The sequence below is a fragment of the Sorex fumeus genome, unplaced genomic scaffold (assembly GCF_029834395.1).
Source record: "Sorex fumeus unplaced genomic scaffold, SorFum_2.1 ptg000013l, whole genome shotgun sequence".
NCBI lineage: Eukaryota > Metazoa > Chordata > Mammalia > Eulipotyphla > Soricidae > Sorex > Sorex fumeus.
Window position 1 is genome coordinate 28,589,286 of NW_026606070.1, and position 19,756 is coordinate 28,609,041.

At 49.4% G+C, this 19,756-nt stretch overlaps 1 protein-coding gene across 1 annotated transcript; it reads right to left on the reverse strand.

Annotated features, from left to right (window-relative positions):
* Positions 1–2,067: 2,067 nt before the first annotated feature.
* Positions 2,068–19,506, reverse strand: TMEM165 (transmembrane protein 165). Its single transcript, XM_056111505.1, has 6 exons — positions 19,075–19,506; positions 12,317–12,542; positions 7,965–8,140; positions 6,968–7,150; positions 3,493–3,598; positions 2,068–2,878 (listed from the first exon to the last, which is right to left on the reverse strand). Exons 1-6 carry the CDS (start codon positions 19,297–19,299, stop codon positions 2,802–2,804), a joined length of 993 nt encoding a protein of 330 aa, XP_055967480.1. The 5' UTR covers positions 19,300–19,506; the 3' UTR covers positions 2,068–2,801.
* Positions 19,507–19,756: the final 250 nt, after the last annotated feature.

The window sequence follows — 19,756 nt, forward strand, 5'->3', positions numbered from 1 at the left end:
AAATTTTTTGTTAACATCAGTTGGTAGTTTTATAAACAAAACCAAATTCTAATGTTCTGTATTGATTCTTAGTGTGCTACTCTTTGACATTACTGTCCTTACTGCTTGGTTCTCAGTTTTAAGTAAGTTAGATGTAGCCCCTCATTCTTATACTCCCAAAGGGTGGAGCTGTGTAGAGCTAGCAGGTCTTGAAATACCTATTTTCCTAAAGCAGATATTGAAAGCCCAAATTTATTTTCATTGACATTTCCCAGGTGTTTTCCCAAATCCAAAGTTGCACAGAAGCATGAAGGAATACTGAATGGTTTCAACGGTGCTATATTAGGTTCTTTGCTGATTTTCATGAGCTATGTTTGGAAACACATTATTGTACAAAATATGTGGATCATTTTGTTACCAGTTGAATATTGCCATTTTAATTTGGTGTTATGATTGGTTATAGATGTTTTTCAAACCTTTCCTTTGAGAAAAAGGTAAAATACATTATTAGCCTACCTCCACTCAGGCCTCTTGCTGTATAATCACTTTTCCAGGTTATGATGTGCAGTTTCTAAAAACTACATGTACTATTATAATGTTCTTTCCCATAGACTCTTGTAATGTATTCAGAACCGAAAATTATAGCAAAAGAGCCAAGCAGTAGCATTGTTTATTTTGTAAATGTAAAAATAATTAGATGCAAACCTTGTTTCCTTATTCAATTTTAAAAATAAAAAATACCTCAGTGCTATGTTTTTCAGTATCACCTGCAGTTCTCAAAAAAAAAAAATTTAAGACCTGCTTTATGTGGCACATAACTTGTAAGAATCACACTATTTTGGATTTTAAAAGAGAGACTATTAAATATTTTAAAATCACTACCAGTGACATTTCCTTTCTTTTATTCAGCAGCAGAGTTCCCTGCAATAGTCGACACTACCTTGTGACCTGGTTGGAACCACCCTGTTCTACGAGTGCTCGCCTCCCCTTACATTCACCTGCTTGGGGCACCCCACCAAGCTAGGCCGCTAGTCCCACTCCCCCATCACTAGTCCTGGAGCCAGCGGTCTGATGTGGACCAGCTACTACCTGATAACTAACTTAAGTAACTGTCTTCCCTGTTCTCCAAGGAAAGGTCTCCCCTCCCTTGCTCTCTTGACAATCCTGAGGTGGTATTGGGACGCAAGCTGTGCAGAATGAAGGGGTCTTTCTGAAATTTCTTTATCCTAATTTGTAGACACTGTGCCGTTGTGGTAGAGAAGAATTTAGAAGCTTCATACTGGACTTTCTGTTCTGGGGGGGTGGGGCCGGGAGGGAATATGGGGCTACACCCACCAGTACTGGGGAGATTGAACCCAGGACTTATGCTCTAGCCCTTTCAGACACTTTTTAACTGATCCTCCACTTTAGATCCCTTTCTTCTGTAGACTCTTCGGGCTGGAGCGATAGCACAGCGGGTAGGGCGTTCGCCTTACACGCGGCCAACATGGCCGACCCGAGTTCGATTCCTCCGCCCCTCTCGGAGAGCCTGGCAAGCTACCGAGAGTATTCGATATGCCAGACACAGTAACAACAAAGTCTCCAATGGAGACGTTACTGGGCCCGCTCAAGCAAATCGACGATCAACAGGAGGGCCTTTACCTTTACCTTACCTTTACCTTCTGTAGACTCTTCAAATGACCAGAGGTAGTTTTTTAAGAATCTGAATTTTGGGAGTAGTTCAACAGCCCTGAAATGCTCTGGGTCTAGGACTGTATTTCACACAAGAAATGGCACCATTTCCACATCTGTCCTCTGGGCTAAAAGCTGTTCATGGCCAGTGCTGCTGCAGATGGCAACAGAAAAGACCCGGGTCACTCAGTCGGCTGGCCATGGTGAAATACACTAGTTGCAGAATCCACACTTAAACCCCCATGGAACCACGGTGATTCCATCTCTTTCTGTGAGCCCATGTTAAGAACCACCAGACACTCAATAAGGCTTAGCTCCTAATTTTGTAGAGCAACTTTAGAAACTGCCTATAAATACTTAGTACTATGATAAATAGTAACATTATGAACTTGTATAACACAAAAGGGAAAACAAGGCACTAGTGGTATCACTTTTATTTACATTGTATCTATGTTACATTGTTTATTCAATATAGAAAAAATATGAATACACTCATAGTATTCTAAATTTGGTAATTCCACATGGTCAAATATTGACTGTTTTTATATTGGGTTTCCTACCCAATTTGTCTTAAAAAGGAAAAATGGATCTGGCAAGTTATCTGCATCACATTATTGGATAGAACAGTAATACATTTCTCATTTTTGTTTTTTTTAAACAAAATTTTGAAAAAGACTTCCTGATTAAATTGCTGCTTACTGGCTCTAAGAAATGTTTAAAAGATCAAACTCATTTTCCTCTTAAGAACAACTCAAACATCTTAGAACACCTCTGTGACATAGGAAAAGAACCAAAGACCCTCAGAGGAGGCTTAGTGCCGGGAGAGAAAATCAGTGGTAGGACCCACACAGCGGCTCTGTACAACACACAAACCCCAAACAGAAAGAAAGAATAAACCAAACAACTACATTGGTATTATTTCTGCTGTGGAGGAAAAAAAAACCCACACTTAGGAGATCAGATTTCTCTTAAAAATCCATGTTGATAATAGAATCCATGATTATTTCCTTTGGACATAATACTTCCATTATAGGGGAATTCATAAATCAATACTACAAAATAACAGTATTTTCCATCAGTTTTAGTTATAATGCACATTATGTACATAAGGAGTTACCTATCAAACTAGATACAAATGAACAAACAGCTTGTTAAAAACCAGATTCAGGACTTATAAATAGTGCAGAAAATGCAAATGCCAAAAATATGATGCCTCCTATGATTGTCACTGTAAGAGAAGAGAAAAAGTAAAGACAAAATTAGTTTCATACTGTTACAATTATGAGCAAACTAAAATGATGCTCACTTTCCAATCTCATAAACTTTGAGAACACATCAGAAACAATTTAAAACTCCGTTTCTACAGCAAATACTGAATCGAAACATAATCTATCACTATTCCGGAAAATTGACCATTGAGTCTGCTGACAAGCAACAGCAGAACTATCACTCATCTTTATACCCAATTAATAATGAAAGAGAATCTCTGGCCAGCAGAGCCAGTCTGTTCTACTTCTTATAACAGACGCACAGGAAATTCCCAACAAAGTCAGCAAACACGGCCTGTACCCAGGATTCCCAATCTCATATCACACCTTTAAAGCCAAGATTTCTCCTTTGCACACGACAACTGACTAGGTATGTTTGTCCAGTGATGCCATTGGGACTCGGTTTCACTCACAGTGACACATGGACACAGGCCCATGTCTGTGGCTCTAGGGGAAGCTTGCCTTAGGAAAGTCACATTTGCTTCCAAAGTGAAACATCCTAATTCCATTTCTCATCTCAGTGATGCTAAGAGTTCAAATAAATGGCATTTCTTAGCAATCAAGGCAGACTTACCAGTTCTGACGGAGATTTTTTGTGCTATCATTCTCCCTCCAATTACTGCCAATCCGGTGCATAAGCAGTGTCCCACAGTTCCACCCACTGCAACGCCGTAGGGATCCTGGAAACAAGGGCCCCCGAGACTCATGTAAAACCAAGGCTGCCATTGCGCCGTGAGAAAGTAAGGACGGAGTCCTGGGAGCAGGACAGCGGAAGCTAAAGGCAACCTGGAAAGTGTAACAGCTGCTGGAGGGCGTACACACAGGGACCAAGCCGACCAGGACTAGACTGAAAGCGAGGACCCCCCTCCCCCCATCTGCAAGGTCCAACAGCCCTCCTGTAACCCTGTCCTCAGGAGTGGTGGGATGGACCTGCCACCAGCACCAGGGAAGACCTGCAGCAGGCGGCTCCTTCAGCCACTCTGACGGGGCTGCATGGAACTATGTCCGTCTGTCCACAGCCCTGCCACTGTCCTCTGTGTCAGGCTGCCAGCAAACCCGGGAGGCACAGCGCTCTGGGCTGTCACGGCCCGCACAGGAAGGGAAGGGCCCCGGAAGACAGTCTCAGCTAGCGGGTGACAGAACAGACCCAAGCTTCAAAAGTCTCATGCGGAGCAGGAAGCCGAGGGGAACCAGACTGAAGGAAGCGGGTGAGGAACCAAGCAGGTCTGGAGAGCGGGCAGACTGCGTGCGGGCAGAGGACACAGAGAGGGCACAGCTGACTGCAGCTGTGTGAGGAGGGTTAGGAAGTGGAAAGGGGGCCTGTTGCCAGAGTTGCTCACCAAAACCCGATCGATGGGCCAGGGTACTATCTCAACTAAGTTAGAAGGTCAGGAGAAAGGCACTGTGGCAGCAGTACAAGTTAAGACAAAGCTGAAAGACAGGGGCTGGAGCAATAGCACAGTGGGTAGGGCATTTGCCTTGCACGTGGCTGACCTGGGTTCAATTCCCAGCGATCCCATATGGTCCCCCGAGCACCGCCAGGAGTAATTCCTGAGTGCATGAGCCAGGAGTAACCCCTGTGCATTGCCAGGTGTGACCCAAAAAGAAAAAAAAAAAAAGCTGAAAGGCAGTTCGGGGATGAAACAGAATCACCCAGGATGCAGGACCCAGGATGCAGGAGGACGATGCCAACACACCCACAAAGAAAGCAGAAGGGGGCCCAGGAGCACAGCAAACTTAGGGGAGGGAGGAGGGTGCCCGGTGCAGGCTACGAGGAGCACGGGGTGAGTCGACTCTCCCCAAGAGGGTAGCACGCACCTCAGACAGCGCAGGGGGCAGGGGAGGAGAGGAAGGCAGACACCGGGCAGATGAGGGAGCCACGGGAGGGAAGGCTGGCCGATCTGGGCAGGGCAGTGGCAAGGAGGGGGTGGTTCCGAGGGCCACTGGCGGCCAGTGGAAACCGGGGGAAATGGGACACACTGACATCCACGCAGAAGAGGAGATGAGATGTAGGAATATAAAGACATTTAAATCGAGCTTATGACCCAAGTCCTGCCGCCCGACAGCGCGGAGTTTAACAGAGCGGTCGGAACTGAAAGCAAAAGGAGGGCGAGCAGTCCCATGGTGGAGTGCAGGGGGAGGGTGTGTGGGGTCACCTGCACAACGGGCCTCACACGGGCCGGGGAGATTCCGGCCAAGGCCACAACCCTCGCAGGCAGTGAGCACAGAATGTTGTGGGACTAGACTGTACCCCCTTCAAAGAACGAACAGCTCCGTGGGGGCAGAGGAGTTGGTTAATGCTCAAGGAACCCCGAGCCTGTCCTGGGGACTCTGGCAGCTGGGTCGAGCTCAGTGCTCCGCCCAAGGACGTGGTGCTGCTCAGGCCCTGCGGTGCCCGCTGGGAGCCCTGACTGGCTGGTGGGTGCTCGCGGTAGGAAGGTTCAGTATCATCGGAGTGATGTGGCACCCAGGGCCATGTGCCTTCTTAACCCAGCACCATTCTACACCTGCGCCCATGTTTTGGACCACCCTGGCATTAGCTCCACCCTGGCAGCGGAAGACACAGCTGTGCAAGGCAGATGCTCTACATCCTGTGTCCAAACCCAGGAGCCCCGCCCCTGCCCCTCAAGGAACTCGCCAGGAGACAGTTGGCCAGGCCCATGCGCCACCAAAGATCCAGTTGAGCCACTAAATGAAACAGGTCTGCCGCCATGAATGGTGCCAGGCAGCCACTGCAAACTTTCAAGGAAGGTCCAGCCTCTGGCCCACGCTGGAGGTGAGCGGTCAGAACCCCAAGGGGCCCCACCGAGAAGAGGCCAGTCAAGGGTGGCTGCAGGACAATCAATTCTGTGCCCATCTTTGGCAAGAAAGGTCCCAACACCAACTCGGAATTCCTTTGTAATGCCGGCTTTCTCCGATAGAGGTATTCAGTCCAGTCGCACATACAACACACAAGAACAGGCATCTGAATTTTTTGCTTCTTTTGGTTTTGGGGGTCACACTGGTAGTGCTCAGGGGAACCTCTCCTGGCTCTGTGTTCAGGGATCACTCCTAGTGCGGTCCAAGGGACCATATGTGGTGCCAGGGATCGAACCCAGGTTGACCATTTGCAAAAGAAGCACTGTACAGTTCTCCGGCCCCCTTGTCCCATGCAGAATTCTGGGCAAGGTGGTACAGGCCTGAGAGCTTGGTGCAGGGGGTCCAGAAATCAATTTTGGGGTACTACAAGGCATATGCCATGCCATGTGACCTATTTCCCCAAACCATTCTCTTTAAAGTAAATGACATGTAACAACGATGAACATGACATAGAGGAAGTGACTAGAATGACTCAGCTGGAATGTTTGTGCTTGCTCTAACCAGCCCCTTGCAGAAAAGTCACTCTCTCCCTCTGGGACTCGGCTTCTCTAAGCTGAGATAAGGCTCTAAGCCAACATCTAACAGTCTTTTTCCAGCCGACCACTCCAGGATTTAGCATTCTGGGGCTAACAAAACGTCTCATCGGGAACAGGGTGCCAGTATGTTCTGTAGCCCTGCTTGGAGGACTAAGTGCTGATCACATTTATTTCCACAGCCTTCTGCTAGCTGGAGAGTTAGCAGGGAACTACAGATGAGAATGACACGGAACCCTGTAAGGAACTGGGTGCATTTTCCTCTGCTCCACAGCTGAGCTCTTTCTAATCTCCCACTGAGTCGGATTCCATAAGTCCTTTCTGCTAACTCAATTACCTCTTCAGCATAGAGAATGTTTTACCCAAAGACGCTTTTCTAGATATACCTATTTATACTCTCAAGGAATACACAAAGAAGAATTCTAAGAGAAAATGACAACTGACACAGCATCATTCTGGGAAAAAAAAAAAAAACTGAGGGGACGAGGAGTGAGGAGAAGACAATAAGGTCTGGACACAAGAATCTGACCATACACGGGATCACAAGGGAACCAGAACCACGCTCACCCCACCCCAAGCCCCTGGGGTCTCCAAGTTCAGCGCCAGGAGTCAGTCTTGGTTCCCACACAGAAGCAACACCTCTCAACAGGAACTTACCTCCCGCGCTGCCAGAACAATCGTGGTCAGCTGGGAGCGGTCACCCCACTCCGCCAGGAACGTCAAAGTAAGCGCTTGAACGAAGATGGGCGAAATAAAATGCAGCCACTTTTTCTGAGGTATCGCTGTGCTTGCACCCGTTTCAACATCTCCAGGTCCATTTAGGAGTTTGGTGCGCTGAAACTACCAACAACAACAACAAAAACCAACAGGGCATGAATCCAGAGTTACAGCCCCAAGAAATCGAAATACCAAAAAAAAAAAGTTATTTCTTTTTTAGAGGCTGGAGCGATAGAATGGTGAGGAGGGCATGTGTCTTGCATGCAGCCAACCCAGGTTCGAACCCCAGGATCCCACATGGTCCCCGATCACTGCCAGAAGTAATTCCTGAGTAACCCCTGAGCATCGCCAGGTATGGCCCAATTTCCCCTACTGCCCCCCACCCCCCAAATAAAGTAATTTTTTAAGAAATGTTTAACTTCGATGGGATCTGCTTTAAGAAACTAAAGCCATAAGACTCCAAACTTCCCTTCTGAACCACTGGTCTCACAAGAGAAATAAATAATGCGTTCTCAATGTATTCTTCCACTCCTCGCTAACAAAATTACTCTCACACTATCAGCAGTAGGGTTGCTGAGGAAGGAACATACACGTACAACCACAGTTCCTGCCTTTCACACTCTGTCCAGCAGTGAAGAATCTGGAGACTACTTAGGCCAAGGTCCTTTCCAACCATCTTTCACCCAAACCTGGAGTCTTACACACAGCAAAGCCATCTCAGCTTTTTCTGTAGTTTCCACATAGCATATAGCAACACACACACACACACACACACACACACACACACACACACACACGTGCAACACACAGCAAAGCCACCTCGGCCTTTTCCGTATTTCCCACAGAGCAAGCACGCACACACTCACACCGCACGTGACCCAGGGTTTACTACTGTTCGAGTGCCTTGGTCAGGATATTTAACAGTGCCTGGACATACTTCTTCATCTTTTTTCTTCAGTTCTGCTTGAACTTCTTCCAGTTCCTCTTGACCCTCATCTGGACTCATCTTTAAGCCTTCTCGAAGCATTCTAATGCCAAATATGGCAAATAAAGCAGTCGAAACGTAGTATGTGTACACTCTGGGGATGACAGTGGTGGCATAGCCAAACAAAACTGCAAGAGAAGGCAGGAATGTATCCGGTTAGCAAGCAGATTAGCAAGTGCCTCAGAACCAAGGGAAGGATCCACATCTGGTTAGCCACATCTGGTTAGCAAGTGCCTCAGAACCAAGGGAAGGATCCGCATCTCACCACTGTTTCCGGTGCGGAAATGGTTCACTTTAAAGGCCAGTCTGGGCCTGGAGAGACCGTACAGGAGTTAAAGCACATGACCCGCACACGGCTGACCCAGGTTCAATCCCAAGCACTGTCTATGGTTTCCCAAGCACCGCCAGGAATGAGCCCTGAGCACAGCCAAGTGTGACCCCAAACAGCCCCTCCCCAAAGCTAATCTGGTACACAATGATCTCACAGAATTCCACTTCTTTTCTTCATCAATATTATGAGTGACGTCGGTCCTGCACACACATGCTGAGGGGCTGGCTCACACATGCCCGCAGGACACAAGCCTTTCACAGCTAAGGGAAATTTCTTCACACAGACAAGGTTCTCATATGGCATGATTCAAACTTTGCTCTTTTATGAATGTTTAAAGTATCTCTTATGAAAAAAAACTAATCATTGTGATATATATTTATAAAGTTACAAGAGACTGAAACTCAGTATCACTCTTTTCTATATGTAAGACAATAATATAAAAACTGTACTTCAAACTCTGTTTAGAGCCCAAATCCTAACTGAAACATCCACACCAATACCAATAAAACTGAAAAATGATGGGAAAGGGACCGAGGAGGTAGTTCAGAGGCTGGTGTACATGCCTTGCATGCATGAGGTCCCAAATTCAATCCCTGGCACCACTGTCCCCACTGGGCCTAGTCCTGGAGGCTCCTAGCACCTCTGACCAAGTAGCACCGCACTGCTGCCCACCCGGCCTTCAGCTCATCTCCACCAAGGGTTCTGCCTCTGTGCTGATGGTCACTAGGAGAGAAGATGAGGGCGACGAAGTCTGGAGTGGCGACGGTAATTTCATAAAATAAAAAAATTGGGAGTTTGCAGTCTCAATGGACTCTTTTTCAATAGCATCTGACACTAGGTCAGTATTTTACCCATTTTTGTTTTGGTTTTATATTTTATTTTTGCTAGGGGGCCACATCCAGCAGAGCTCAGGGCTCAGGGATCACGTCTGGCATGCTCGAGGGACCCTATGGGTATCTGTGTCAGCTGCATGCAAGGCATGAAAGAAACTGACAGCCTATGGAATGTGCAGCATCCACAAGGCACAGGAGAAACAAGGGTACCCCATGGAGTTACGCCTGACTCCTTCTTAAAACACTACGGCTGTGAAGCATCTAAGACCAGACTACGAGCACTTCAATCTAAAAGAGGCTGCAGACAGGTCAAAGGGCTGTAGCGCATGCTCTGAATATAAGAGCCCTGGGGGTCCAGCCCCCAGAACTGGTTGACCTGGTCACTGGGTGTGCCGCAAACGAGCAGACAGACTGCAAGTGGGTAAGGAGGGCAACGGGGCGAGGATCGGGAACGGCTCTCGTCCCTGCTGTCAGATGGCGGAGGTCACGGAAATTCCCCATAGAGAAGCAGAGGTAAAGTCTGGGTACAAACTCCGAAGCAGAGATAGACAGGAGAGGGGGGTGAGGCGTCTACAGAAACGCACAAAGGGCTCCAGGTGACCAGATTGTGAGAGAATCTACTTCCACAATCTACTTCCCAGCCTCACGCAGCTGGTCGGAAACTCGGCCTGAAAATGCTGTGACTGGACATCACTGCAGCTCCCATGGCAGCCCGCTTGATGGAAGGGCCTTTCACACAGCTTCCCGGGTGCACCAGCCACGGCAGGACCATCGAAGTCAGGGCCAGAAATTTAGTGTCTAAAATAAGGCATCACTAACCAGAGGTAACGCTTGGGTCTCCATCTCAGACAAATTCTGAAAACATCGTAGCATTGGAAAAAAGGACATTTTAGCCTCACCACACATGACAAATTTCTCTTAGAAATTCTGCCTGTCAGGGGCCAGAAAGATAGCAGGGCAGGTAGGGCGCTTGCCTTGCACACGGCCGATCTGGGTTCAAGCCCCTGCACACCATACGATCGCATAAGCACTGCCAGGAGTGATTCTTGAGTACAGAGCCAGGAGTAACCCCTGAGCATCACCAGGTAGAGCACACAAACAAACACAACATTTTTAAAGCATGTGCCATGATATAATTTCTATAAAGAAATCTATTACCTGAGAAAGTATATCGAAATTATCAGTATCTCGTACAATGCCTTTTTGAGGAGTTAACTTATTGTTTCCAATCCTCGGCTTTACAAGAAATCAACAGAAAGCCTGAGTAAGTTGTCAGCTGGGAAATCATTAAAGATGCTTTGATGATGGAGACTGTCTGTGAGCACAGAATTCAGCAGCTCAATTAACTGTGTACCAGGCTGGGACAAAAATGCCTCCCCACCTATTAAAGGGAATAAATGTCTCTATCCTAACGGTTGTACTGAAAAAAAGGAACAGAATCCATTCTAAACCATGGGAAGGGCAGGGTTCGCACTAGCCCCAGACTGAGAGTGGAGCCCCCCGCTGAGCCCATCTCCACGCCTAAGTATGAGGAACCAGCTCTCCCATTTGGAATCCCTGGCACCCATGTGTGTCCAAGCACCTCAATTCAAGTGTACAACCAAACGGTGCCTTGGCGCATTCAACATACCCAAATCGAGAGCTTGGGCACTCCTTAAACCAAGACACAAGCTTTCGGGTTAACCTCAATGTGAAAGTGGGTACACAGGATTTTTAACTCATGGAAGAGACAGGCAAGAATAGGTGTGGGCAAGGGGCTTTCCTGGCGGATCTGTTAGCTGCACGGGCAGCTCCAGGTGTGGGGCCTAGAGCAGCGCAAAGGAAGCTGCCTCAAGAGGCAGGGATCGACGCGGCAAGTCCCCAGGAAGACCGAGCAGAGCGAGAGGACAGCCTCAAGTTACACGGGAGCAGAAACATGAGCACGGGACAGGAGGCAAGGCCTGGCCGTGCTGCAGCTGACCCTGCACTGACCGCCGGCACCACATACGGTGCCGAGCACAGCCCCCCACCCAACCCCCAAAGAAGCTGTTAAGTAATAATAACGAAAGTACGGAAGGCTGTAACGAGCACAAAGAAACAGGGTTCTCTGGTAAGACTCAGATCCATCCCCAACCCACGCCTAACAAGTGACTTCCCCACGTGCAACCTTCCCTAAAATCAGAAATTCTTGAGAACTGTTTGTATTATGAAATGTGAACGTGGCAACACAGTAACAGCCAAATGTAAAAAAAATGATCAAATTATTTTAGTCGGTAAAATACACACTTCTTTTTTTAACCGGGTGTCATGATTTACAATAGTAGCACTATTAATGTCCTAGGCAACACGTCATTGTACCACACCCACCGGAGTGCCAAGATTATGTTTGAAAAGACGAATTTTACCCAGCATCCAGGAGGCCAGAAATAGAACTGTTCTGTGCTTTCAGAACTGAGTTTGAAAAATCTACAGGCTCGAAATAGATCTCATTTAACATGGACCACAACCCTATGAGATACATAGATACTATTTTTATTCTTTTTTACCATAATGGGTAAGAAAAACTTAACGTGCTATATTGAAGGGGACTCTCCAGTTGTTATCAAATGTCCTGCAACAGGGAAATAAGTAATTCTCTGGAGTTGCAGGGGCCTATTTCTGGGAGAGCAGATGTAAAATAAGGTGGTGGGCGGGGGAGAAAGAGGGAAGAACAAGACAGACAGACAGACAGAGAGGAGAGAGAGAAGTGTCTGCCATAGGGGCAGGATGGGATGGGAGGGGTTGGGGGTAGGTGGGCGGGAAACTGGGGACACTGGTGCTGGGAGATTACAGTGGTGGAGGGATGGGTGCTGGAACACTGTATAACTGAAACCCAATCATGAACAGCTTTGTAATGCTCCATCTCACAGTGATTCAATACAGATAAAATAAGCTTATCTGGATGGAAAAGGAAAAAGCTAGAAAGTCAGCAAAAACGAGGACGTTAAAATAGGAGTATATGTGGAGCATGTATCTTGCCTGGGAAGAGCTGAAGACTTTCAGAGGGCGACCTAGCCTTCGGGACCCCAAGCAGGTCCCTGCCTCCTGGAATGTAGGAGAGCTGTGCAGGCGAGTCGGCGCTGAGCCCCGGGCTCCCTCTCCGGGTCCCCCCTCTCACTCACCTGACAAGCAGGTCATCAGGCCCAGGGCCAGCATGGCTCCCGCCAGCACGGTGAGCCGGTTGTAGCGCATGGCCATGATGGCTGCGATGAAAAACGTCTTGTCACCGAGCTCCGAGACGATGATAACTGATATGGCCGCGACGAACGCATGGATGAAGCCCAGATTCGTTTGGGAGGCTGACTCTTCTTTATTGGGATGAACCGGGGCGGCCGCTGTAAGTCCTTTCTGCAATAAAAAAATAAGCATCAGCTACCTGGAGGGAAAACACAACTTTTTATTAGCCTTGTGGGGGTGAGGGGGTGGCCCGCCCGGCTATGCTCGGGACTTCCTCCTAGCTCCATGCTCAGGGGACCATATGCAGTGTCAGGATCAAACTGGGGCTGGACACAGCAAGGCAAATGCCTGAACCCCGGACTATTTCTCCAGCCCAAGAATATAAATCTTTAGATTTTGCATTAGCTATCTGGCAGGGGAGGTGGGGGGAGGGGCAGTGCGTGGGGTCATTAGACTTTCATTCGATCTACTATCTACATCACTTTGAAAGTCATGAATATGGAGAGCAATGTCAAGATGCAAATCCAAGATTTCTGCAGTCAGATTTTCAGAGTAAAGACCGGCAATATCACTCATTTAAATTAAACACGTTTTCTAAGTATCTGTGACCTATGCTTTCTTTTCTTTTTTTTTTTTTTTGTTTTATTAGTGAAACACCATGAGGTACAGTTGTAGACTTACAAGTTGTTGTGCTTGGGTTTCAGTTTTACAATGATCTGGTACCCATCCCACCACCAGTGCCCATTCTCCACCCTCACCAATCCCAGTATCCCTCCCACCCCCCCATCCCTCATCCCCCCTGCCTCTGTGGCAGGGCACTCCCTTTTGCTCTCTCTTTCCTTTCCGGTGCTGTGGTTTCCTATGCTTTGATTCTTATCTGCCTCGGTCGAACTTTTATTCTTAACCTGGGCAGGAGACCTAGGTAGGTTTATCAAACATTCAAGAGACAGGGGACTGAGGGAAATCTCAGTGCTTCACTGGATAAAACAGACCCCAGAAAGCTCTCCAGGGGCTGAAGCAAAACGATGGTCCTTGCCAAGATTTCATTTAGAGGCATAGATGGACAGTCCCACATGCAGCTCTAAAACTATTCTCACAAGGTAAAAAAAAAAAAAAAAAGCCAGGAACAAAAGGCAAACTAGAAAGGGGGGAAAGGGGGAAGCCAGTGGACAAAGTGGCCAAGCTCCACATGGTCAGAGGCACCAGGGAGAGACCGGGGCAAGCACAGTCCCAGCACTGCTCAGCCCTTCCCTGAGGCCCTGCGCTCCTGAGGTCTCAACCAGAGGAACTGACCTGCACATCACCGCAGTACCAAGACTCATTCGGAAACAAAGGCTGCTGGGCTGGGACCAGGGGGGCGTGGCTCTGTGGCAGGACATAGGCCACAGTTCAGGACAGACCCCATCACTCACAACCAGAGACAACGAAAAGGCTCCTTTCTCTCCTAACCCCCTGCATGCACCAAGCCTAACAAGACCAGGAAGGATTTTCTTTCCTAACCCGTTTTCTTCTTAGACATACCGTTTACAGGAGAAATTCTGACTGAAATTTCAGGATTAAAAACTCCAGAAAAAATATTAGCCGTAAATTCCATCACTGCTGACTAATTAACCTCAACTTCAGACACAGCTGTCAGTGTGGACACTGAGTCAAACATGTGCTCAGAAGAACAGACGTGCCACCTGCGGAACAACCTGGCCAAGGAGGGGAAGAGTCTGCTCATTTCAGAAGGTCCCGGGAAGTCTCAGGCCCAACTCATGTGTGGAGTGGCTAACTGGGATACACACCAAGGGCTGGGCAGACAGTACTGCTGGGCAGGTGCTTGCCTTGCACAGAGCCAGCCTGGACACCCCATACAGTTCCCCCAAGCACCACCAGGAGTGATCCCTGAGTACCACTGGGCCCAAGGATCAAAGAAGACAAAGAAAGAAAATGCATTCGCTTCCTTCCCTAACTACTAATTAGAGGAGAGAGGAAAACTGATGAGGACTGATTAGGCCCAAACTGAAAATCCTCGGATTGAGGGACCAGCTTGAGGCTCTGAAACTGTTGGTTCTGTGAGCTGCAAGCCCCAAACATGATTAAAGGCACTGAAGAACAGATCAGGGTAGAAAGCAAAGAAAACCAGCAGCGGATCAATTCATTAGGTGGAGAGCTGCTGAAGATCAATGTGAAAACAAAATAGAGACCGCCAGAACTCAGTATAAGGGATAAAAAGGAACTTCAAATGGGGAGATCAAAGACAGCACTTGTACACCTGCTTGACTGCAAAACCTATTCCTACTGCTACAAGGCATGGGGGCGGGGGGTGGGGGGAGGGAAGGGAAGACATCTGGTCTCAGTCATGCTCAAGTGAAGTGAAAATCCTTCCAAAAGGAAGGTTTCCAAGAAGTCCCAGGAACGGAGGGATACAAACTCCATGTGTGGCCTTGAGTATTTGTGCCAAGAGCTGGACACTGAATGGATGAGGAGGTGAGACGTAGAGACCAGGATGCAACATCAGCGAGCAAGAAGGCGGCACTGCAGGACGGAGGGGAAGGCAGGAAGAAAAGACCAACGGGTGTGGCAGCGGGTCAGCACAGATGGTGGAATCAGGGACCACCGTCCTTCATGAGCTACTGACTCGATGCGACGTGCTTTCACAAACACTGTACTGTCGCCTCGACTAACAAGAGCCGAAAATCAAAATGGTCAGATTTCCCCTGAATTCAAACAGCCAAGGCAGAGTAGATAGGATTCCAAAGAGTACAGGGCTGGAGGAATAAAACAGGGGTGACAAGGTTGGCGGCGGGGGGGGGGGGGGGGGGGGGACATGCCTCAATGAGGCCTTGTCCCAGCTCCAAAAGATCCCCTGAGCATGGCGACGTGCCAGAGAACACAGACCCCAAGAGGCCCCATATCCCTGGATCCTAGACTTGAACTACCAGACCAGCTGGCTGGGAGTCACTGGGAAGGGCCCCAGTCTCTCCAACACCAAGTGAAAGCAACCTCCCTCCCCCACCTTAAAAAAGAGAAGTGTCAAGTCAAAACTGATTCAGCAACTGTATTTCAGGACATCTTTCAAGGAGTGGCTCTTCAACTGAAAACACAGGGACTCAAGTCAAATAATGAAGGTCGAAACCAAAGTGAAAAAGTAATTCCCGTGGTTAGAAGTCAGAACAACACTGAACAGAACTGGACACAATCAGGCAGAATTCAGGGTCCCTCTCCCTAGGCCTCAACCCCCCACCAACTAAGAGAAACCGTGGGAGCTTCATCAGTTCCTATACACAGGAAGGATCTGAGTGAGGAAGGCAAGAACTGACACAATGACACAAGAATGTGAAGGATGAAAAGGCGTCCAGGATGCATCCGGAGTCTGCCCTATGCAAGGCAAGCATGCGAACCTCTGTATTAAGGTGTATTTAATATACATGAGCCCCGAAAGTGTATGTCTCTTGCCCAGTGAATATATTTTGGTCAGCTGGGTGCTACTCTTCTGAGTGGTCGTGGTACACGGAGATATGGGAAATGAAGCCCAGGGTCTCTCACAAGGCCTGTGTTCCACCGTCTGAGCCAAATCCCCAGTCCAATAAATCCATTTTTAGTTTATTTGATTTTGGGGTCACACCCAGCCGTTCTCAGGGGACCATATGGGGTGCCAGGGATCCCACTGTTCTATCCCTCTGGCCCCTTATTTTTAATGAACGTTTTTATTTTGGTTTACGAGCCATGCCAAGTCTCGATCTTAGCTGTCAAGAAGCCTGAATTGGGAGGCTGAGATTAGATGAAGGTGAAAAACAGTTCAATTTGTGTGAAAGGTGTTCTCGGTTTCAAATAAGCACCAAGAAACAGTTCAGCAGAAACACAATGAAGAAGGGTGTGTGCTGGGCTCAGAGGCAGACCTTTGGGACTGATCACTGTTATTCAGCCTGAGTGGATAGCAGAGCACGGGGCAATTATAAATCCATCTCATGTCGTAAGGGACTGCAGGCTGTCACTAGAAGCATCAAAGTGATCATCGCCATTTTTCATGGGTTTGTCAAGTGGGGTTCCTTTATTCTTGGGGAGCTAAGAACTAAATTCACACACTCTAAGACTCTGGATGCTAGCTGAGACACATTCTTGGCCCCAGTTGGTTCAGTCTTTCTCGGTATTGTGAGACTGAGATCCCACGAACATAAGACATGAACTCAACTTTTCAACCACATTCCCAGCCTGGCTGGCCCTGACATTAATTTGAACTGTAAGTCAAGAATCACCGCTACTTAAAAAAAAAAAAATTATAAAGGGAGAAAATATATCCAATGTAGAACATCCTCTCAAAAGGTTTCTTATTTTGGACCAGGGAGCTAGGACACAGATAGGTCACGTGAATTGCACGTGGCCGACCAGGGTTAGGTCTCCCCATTCTACATAAGATCCCACCAGGAGTGATCCCTGGGTAGCGGCAGAAGCAAGCCCTGAGAAATGATGGCTATAGTCCCAAAACAAAACAAAAAATGTACCTCAAAGAATCCTGAAAGTAGGGGCTGGAGCGATAGCACAGTGGGTAGGGCATTTGCCTTGCACGCGGCCGACCTGAGTTCAATTCCCAGCATCCCATATGGTCCCCTGAGCACCGCCAGGAGTAATTCCTGAGTGCATGAGCCAGGAGTGAGCCAGGAGTAAGCCCTGTGCATTGCCAGGTGTGACCCCCCGAATAAAAAGCAAAAAAAAAAGAAGTATCCTGAAAGTATACACCTACATTTTTATAACCTATTTCATGTTGGAAAACTAACTGTGGGAGATTTTTTTTCCCCCTTCCATTTCCAGACCTCACTTCCACAAAGCCGCCTCAAAGGGGTCGACTTAAACACCCAACCCTTTCAAAACATGCTCTTATAGCGCGTACCCGCAAACAGCTGAAACTCAAGTCTCCAGCAAAGTTGAACCCTTGCTTACACAGCCATTAACTTGAACTTTGGCCATTTCTTACTTCCACCAAGTGGACAAAAAGGCAAAGGATACTGATGTTACATAGTTTAGAAAAGGTGTGAAAGAAAACCTGTTTAATATACTGTAATGCTGTAGTCAGTAAAGGAAAAATAGTTGATACAAAAAAACCAATAAAGTATAATCAAGACAAATAGAGCAAACTACAATACAGAATCAAGTGTTGAAGCACCACTACTAATAACATATTAAAATACTTAAGACAAAAATCCTATTGTATGCCTGCCTTTTCCCTCCACAGCCCAATTTTAAAGACAAGGGATGAATACTTAAGACCACTTAAATATGGTCACTGGAAACTATTACTTTTACTTTTTACACAACTAGACTCTTTCTTGTACCTGAATTTTTAAAAAGGGCACTTATTAATAGCTGAACCTACCAATATCTGTATCTCAAAAATCCCCACTCAGATAAAACTGGTGATGGGCCAGGAATTTATAACCTATCTCGGCTTCTCCAAGTTCTGATTCCCCTGTCTTCAAAAGTTAACTTTTTTAAAAGAAAACTTTGGTGAGTTGAAAGATGGAAGGTTACAGATGACCGACCCACTGCAGTTGGACAGGACTGGCGATGATTGAGTGACAGGTAGGGGTGACTGTTCAGTATGTGCTGGCTGGGGAAAGGTAGGCAGGGTCCTGAAAGTCCCCGGAAGTCCTTTGTTGGCCAGAGGCCGAGCACATGGCAGGGGTCCAGGGATCCCAGACCACCGAGGGGGGGGAGTGGGGAGCTGGTTGAAAAGCCTGCTGGAGGTTGACAGTAAACAGAGGGTGAGGCCTCAACACGCTGCTGCAGGGGCTGGGCTGGAGTCACTGGCAGGGACCAGCTCGCAGATCATGATTACCCGGAAAGAGGGGTCGTTGAAGTGGGGCACCGCAGCTGGTGGCCCCGGATGGAAAGAACAGCCGCCGCGCCCCACGTGGACACGTCCAGAGGGGGCCCAGACTCAGGTGCCCGCGTGGGAAACTCGGATTTAAAAGCCCAGGACAGGCGGCGGGCAGCAAGTTTCAACTGCGACCGCCAAGTTTGCACGCAAGTGACTATGTGATGCTGCTATGGAACATAAAAATGAAGGCTGTTGGCTTCTATTTCCCCCCCCACGCCCCCCACCAGCGACGGCCCAAACGGAACACAGGAGCCTGGCACACTTGAATCAATTTTAGTCTGGGGCATGCCCATATGTCTGCAACGACTCGGTCCGGTCAAAGACAGGAGAGCCTTCCACGCGTTTTGAAGGGCTACGACCGGCAAGCCCAAGCACGTTTGCAAAAAGAAAGAGAGAGAGAGAGACACCGTTTTATGAGGCATCTATTATTTGTCCAAAAATCATAAAAAATAATAATAATCCTAATCACAGTCATAAATCACAGGTCGTGCTGATCTGGCGGCGCGCGGGTTGGGACGGACGAGGTGGCCACAATGTAACCCATCCCCCGAGAATGCGGACAGGCTCCCCCCCACCCCCCAGCTCAGGCCAACTTTCTACTGGGGTCCCCAGGAGTTCAGATCTCCTGCGAGACCCCCTCGCACGGGTCCAAGCGTCCTCCGCAGCCTCGCCCGGCCGGAGACCCGCAGAAAGCCCAGGCGGGGCCGCCCGCCGGGCTCGGCCGGCTCTGCCCCTCCCCTCCCCTCCCCTCCCCCCCCTCCCCGGGAGCCGGGGCGAGGCCAGGCCCGCGCGGGAGGGGGGCGCCCGCCCCGCCGGCTCCGCTCCCCTCCCCCCCCCGCTCACCTCGGCCCTGGCGGGCTCCGGGCCCTGCACCGCGGGCTGCGGCTGCAGCTGCTGCGCCGGCGCTTCCTGGTTACGGAGGCCCGGATCTTCCTCGGGGGCGGCCCGCAGCACGGCCGGGGCCCACAGCAGCAGCAGCAGCACCAGCAGTGGCAGCGGCAGCGACAGCGGCGGCCGCGGCGACAGCGACAGCAGCCGCGGCGGCCGGAGCGCAGATGCCGCCGCCATCCGGCCCGCCGACACGGGCCCCCGCAGGGGCAAACGCGGCCCCGGAAGCCTCCGCCGCAGCCGCGTCCGCCGCGCGTCCGTCACGCCCGGCGAGGGGCCGGCAGCATGCGGCCAGGGCCAGGGGCGGGTGTCCCTACGGCCGCCGCCGGCGCCGTGTCCCTTCTTCCCGCGGTGGCCGCCCGACTCCGCCAACCGCCCGGCCGCGGCCCCGCCCCGCCCCGCCCCGCCGCCCGGCCCCGCCCCCCGGCGCGCGAGGCGGCCTCCCATTGGCCCGCCGTCCGCCTCGGCGTCGTGACGTCCCCGGCAGGTTAAGGAGCGGCTCGAGCGCGCCTCCCATTGGCCCGCGGGCTCGGGGCAGGTACCCGGCGCCCGGTGACCTTGTTTCTGCATCCCTGTGGGCTCCCAGCGCATCCCGGACCCATCCTCTGGCCTCTCCCTCGCTGTCGCTCTCTCTCCC

What these genes read in the sequence shown, in the direction of transcription:
- TMEM165 (XM_056111505.1), bottom strand. Translation starts at nt 19,299, where the DNA reads ATGGCGGCGGCATCTGCGCTCCGGCCGCCGCGGCTGCTGTCGCTGTCG. An exon ending in TGAAGAAAAAAGATGAAGAA is followed by an intron (nt 7,151 to 7,964) that starts GTATGTCCAGGC and finishes TGTTGTTGGTAG; the next exon opens with TTTCAGCGCACCAAACTCCT. An exon ending in AAAAATCTCCGTCAGAACTG is followed by an intron (nt 2,879 to 3,492) that starts GTAAGTCTGCCT and finishes CTTCTCTTACAG; the next exon opens with TGACAATCATAGGAGGCATC.